The sequence below is a fragment of the Oratosquilla oratoria genome, chromosome 5, assembly GCF_046742065.1.
Source record: "Oratosquilla oratoria isolate Oo_2021 chromosome 5, ASM4674206v1, whole genome shotgun sequence".
In the NCBI taxonomy this organism is placed as follows: Eukaryota; Metazoa; Arthropoda; class Malacostraca; order Stomatopoda; family Squillidae; genus Oratosquilla; species Oratosquilla oratoria.
Window position 1 is genome coordinate 23,258,774 of NC_134781.1, and position 5,000 is coordinate 23,263,773.

The following is a 5,000-nucleotide window of genomic DNA, read 5'->3' on the forward strand; positions in this document are numbered from 1 at the left end:
AGGGAATTCTGAAAATGGATTAAGAAAAATTGAAATAGAAGGTTCACCTGTCACCCTTGTTCCACGGCTCGAGCCTTGTTAAGATGTGAACCTCCCCCTCCCCCCCTTCTCCCACCCCCCAACAATTGTAAACTACTTAACATACTACTACTACAACTATTACTACTATTGATGACCATCACCACCACTACTACTACTACTACTACTACTACTACTACTACTACTGTTATTACCCACTTCCATCTTTGTCATTGCTTGCCTTCACTCCCTCTGCTGGCTCCCCCCCTCCCCCCACCTGGAAACCCCCCCCCCCCTTGTACATGGTTTGTCAGGTTAAATTTCGTGCCTGTTTTTTCGATGGATGAGTGAGCATGGTGATTGTTTACTTGTTGTGTCGCGTGGAGCGAGGGTTGACTCCTTTCTGATCCCCCCCAGCCCCCCACTTTTTTTTTTTTTTTTTTTTTTTTTTTTAAGGAACCCCCTTCTCCCTCCTCCCCCCTGGTCCTCGTTTCCTTCGCCGTATAGGACACACCTCTCGCTGGTTCTCTCGGTCACGCTCCTTCTCAGCGCCCTCTCTCGCGAGTCGACGACCACGACACCTCCTCACGGTGGAAGTCTCCTCTGACTTCGGGAGCGCCTCCTCCAGGAGGGTACTGACTTCGGGGACGCCTTCTGGAGGATATTCGGCGATGTTCCTCCCCTTGCAAGAACCTGTCGGCCGTCGTCTTCTCCCGCGTCTGTTAGGTACCGGGAAGAGCAATCTGGTTTGGTCCACTTAGGTGACGACAACCGGTTACCGGTTGCGAGAGGGTGACCAAGCCTGGCACAGGTGCCAGCGGAGGGGGGGAGGGGGGGCTTGGCACCTGCGTGGCGCCAGATGCCACTGCCAGTGTTTTCAGGGCTCTCGGGTTAAAATCTAACACCCCGGTAATGTACTGTAGACCCCTCCGGTACTGTAGACTTACTGGTACTGTGTAGTTGTCCAGAAGTGTGTAGCTGTCCGGTACTGTTAGTTTACCGGTATTGTAGTCCGTCCGGTATTGTTAGTCACACCGGTATATTGTAGTTTCATTGGTACTGTAGTTCACACAGGTACATAGAGTGTGTCATTAACCCCCCCCCCCGGTGCCCTCCTAGTCAACCTGTACCGCAGTTCCACCCCCGCCCCCCCCCTAAAACTCACCGGTACCATTCTGTAGTTCACTGGTACAGAAAGCCCCCTTCCTGCCTGGTACCAAGGATATTCGCCCCCCGGTGTGTATTGAGCCCATCCGTAACTCGGTCCGCAGGTACCGTATGGGGGAGGTTACTATGGTTACCCTGTTACCCAAGGGTACCCGATGGACACAAGGAGCCGACGATTACACGTAGTAGTACCCCTGGGCCATCACAGCGACGAAGACCCGGCGGAATACCGCAGGGGACGAGTGGACAGAAAAGCCAGCCTACCTTCTAGTGCTCTCGAGGTGAGTAGGGGCATGGAGGGGGGAGGGGGTGTAGCATAGGGGGGGGTAGGGGCAGGGGCGGGGGAAGGGGCGGGGAGGGGGTGCCGTGATAGGGCGTTGGGGAGAGGAGTGGAGGTAGATAGTAGCGGGATGGGAAATAGGCGCGGCCAGATAGTAGTCTGTAGGAGGTAGCGTCGAAGTCGCGTAGCCTGACGTAGGTCTTGTCGAAGTCGTTTGTGTAGGTTTTAGGCTCTGTTAAGTAGGCACTGTAGCTCTACTGTCGTGACGGAGGAGGTGTAGGGAAATGTGGGTAGTGCAAAGGGCCTGTAGCTTTTGCCGTCAGCTCCGGTCTTGGTGTTGGGGGCCTTTGCGATATATGCAGTAGTAAGTGGCTCTTCAAAATCAGATGTGTGGCGCTTGACGCCGAACGCTGTGGTCGAAATGAGGAAATCACTTCTCCAGTTGACACCAAGAATCTTCTTGGGCAAGTTCTTCAGGTTCGTTAAGGGCGGAAGATGTGTTCTTGTGTGTGGACTCGAAGGAAGATCCTCGAAGGGCATCGTTACACCAGAAGCAGCTGACACACACGCACACACTGAATGGGTCCCAGTGAACAGATATACATTTTTATCAACCACAATACACTTTAATTCTAAGCCATCAACATCGTGAGACTCGAAGAAGCCAATATGTAGAAATTGAAATGTGGTACAGCCAAGGACTCGAACCTGCGCTATCACGTGACAAGTGTTAGTGACTTAACCGATTGCGCCATCAAGAGTCTCGATGTTGATGGCTTAGAATTAAAGTGTATTGTGGTTGATATATATATATATATATATATATATATATATATATATATATATATATATATATATATATATATATATATATATAAGTATTTCAAGGAGTGTACATCAATACGTGTCTTTTCGTGATTGTACTGTATGTGTGTGGGTGGTTGGGTAGATGGGTGGGTGTTTGTGTATGCGTTCGTATGTATATATGTGCGTGTTCGTGTGTGTGTATGAGAATGTGTATGTATACCTCAGAAAACACCCATAATCACACATTCCAAGGCATTAACTTCACTCAAAGAAACGAATGCACAGATGCCCTTCGAATTAACTACAAATTGTCCTCGAACTCATCATTCCTGAAAGACAAGGTCCACCTCGATGCCTCTCCACTCCTCACTTTACCTCGAGACCCAACGCCAGTCCTGGTTCAAGGCCCTGCTGACGTTGCCAAGGGCTTGTATATTCTGGAGTAATAACTTAGTATCCACAAAAGGAGTAAGAGGGAAGTGTCCTAAGTAGAGTCACAAGTGTAAGGTAGCAGTGCTTCAAGTACTTGACGTAGACGCATTTTTCACCAAGATTCCTATGAAAGCAGTAGATTTAGAGGCTTAGTCTCCAGGTTAAGAATTTTGATATAGTGTCTGTGTTCACTAAGGTTCCTATGAATGGGTTAGTATATGTATAGTTTCCAGTTTAAGTCAACAGAAATAGTTTAAGAATTTCGACGTAGATTTTCCTTTTACCAAGGTTCCTCTAAAGGGTTTAGTATCATAGGCTTAGTCTCCATTTTAAGGCAACAAAAGTAGTTTAAGAACGTTGACGTAGATTTTTCTGTTTACCAAGGCACCTCAGAAGGGGTTAGTATCATAGGATTTAGTCTCCAGTTTAAGGCAACAAAAGTAGTTTAAGAACGTTGACGTAGATTTTTCTGTTTACCAAGGCACCTCAGAAGGGGTTAGTATCATAGGCTTTAGTCTCCAGTCTAAGGCAACAGAAGTAGTTTAAGAGTGTTGACGTAGACTATTGTGTTACCCCAAGAATCCTGAAGCTTCCTCCAACTTATGACGTAGTCCTTGACGCAGACATTTGTGTTAACCAAAGTTCCCAGTTCGGCCCAACACAAAGACGACGAAGTCCGTTCTCGCGACACCTTTCTCAAGTGGTCTTGACCCTTTCTCACCACCGGACGTGTCTCTCTAAGCTGAATAAATTCGTCTGGCACCAGCTAGAACAATGTCCTTAGAGGGAACACTAAGCCGAGACTTTTTTTTAAACCATTCATCTTCTTGAGATGAAGAGAATTGTCTGGCGCAAGTCAGAACAAAAGCCTTCAAGGGGCCACTGGGCTTAAGTGGGTTAAGGTTTTCTTTGTGAAGCCTCCAGGGTTCAAGAGCTGTCTCTTCTTTTGGGGGTAAGAATGTAAAAGACGCCTCCACCTCATCCCCGAATGGGGGAGAATCTTCTTCAAGTGTCTGTCTTGTCTGTTTGTTAGTGAAGAAAGAGAAAGGGAGAGAGAGAGAGAGATAGAGAGAGAGAGAAAGAGAGGGAGAGTGAGGACCCACCGAGGGAGGATCCCCTCGGCCTTAGGTCCGGGATTAGCTAGACGTCTTCTTCCGAAGGCGGCGGAGACACCGCATCTTGGAGGAAGAGTTTTGCGGCAGGGGGATCGCATGGCAATGTTAAGACCCTAATCATAGCCATAGAGTACTTCTTACTAACACACACGAATGCGGGTTGCCCACTTTACAAGTCCAAACCCAGATGACTCCAGAAAAGAAAAAATTCTTCCAGCAACGGAAGAAATAGAATAAGACGCACATTCTAACGACCCATCTTGGCCCTGTCTTAGGGGGGGTTTTGTCTTGAATAAAATCACCTGGCGTCATCTGGGGAGGGATTTTGACAGATAGAGTGGATTCTGGGCATTTGTGTTTTTACCAAAAGAGACATTGTAGAGGTAGCCAGCCAAAGACATAGTTCAGTCCCCCCCCACCTCTACAGGCTATTGCGCAGAGCCAGTAAAATACAGAGACAGTACCCGGCGTCCGTACGAGTATCCGGAGGATGACTGACACTGGTAAGATGCCGTAGATGCAGTAGGGTTGTAGCGCACAGCCGTTGCTCCTTTCTTTGTAGCCGCAACGGTGTGTGTGTCTTTCTGGCTGAGTAGTAGTTTATTCTTCGCATCGCATAGCATCGCATCGCAAAACTCGCCTTGCCTCTAACCCCAACCCCCCCCACACACACACTTCCCCCCCCCCCAATCCCTGCAACCTCACAGCTGAACCCCTCGACCCCCACACAACCCTCATCCCTCCCCCAAAAGCTCCGCATGCATGAAAATCCTAAATAAAATCTCACCCACCCCCCAAAAAAAAACCTGCTCTTGCCACCGTAGCTCACACGAGAAACACATCCAGCACCAAACATTCCACTTAACCTCATCCAGTCACTTGACCTTTAAAAAACACCTGTTTCAGCTTCTTGGCCTTGACTTTAATAATAATAAAAAACATCTAATAAAACTGTCTAACCAAACCTAAGCTCTAAAGCCAAATCGGCAGTTAACGGATAAGAATTTAAACCAATAAATGTTCGCTTAGTAGAGACTGAATCAGCAGATGCGCATGAGAGCGACAAAGCACAAGCCCGCATCTGGAGAGAGAGGTTGGTTTCTGCCATCTTGCATATCGCACAGCTGCAAATTATCTCCGAAACGAGATTTGTTACTTGATGGTCTGTCGTTTAAATAAGC

At 47.9% G+C, this 5,000-nt stretch overlaps 1 protein-coding gene across 7 annotated transcripts in view; it reads left to right on the forward strand.

The window, feature by feature from the left end:
- LOC143025406 (uncharacterized) overlaps positions 1-5,000 on the forward strand; it is a 100,868-nt gene that overhangs the window by 89,908 nt on the left and 5,960 nt on the right. For 5 of the 7 annotated variants that reach the window (XM_076185032.1, XM_076185036.1, XM_076185037.1 and 2 more), the window contains one exon: positions 1,290-1,466. The exons of 1 other annotated variant lie outside the window; for it this stretch is intronic. In XM_076185032.1, coding sequence (XP_076041147.1) covers positions 1,290-1,466 — 177 coding nt within the window. Of the gene's footprint in view, positions 1-1,289; positions 1,467-4,246; positions 4,323-5,000 lie in introns of all 7 variants that reach the window. One more of the 7 variants, XR_012966389.1, reaches the window with a different exon arrangement.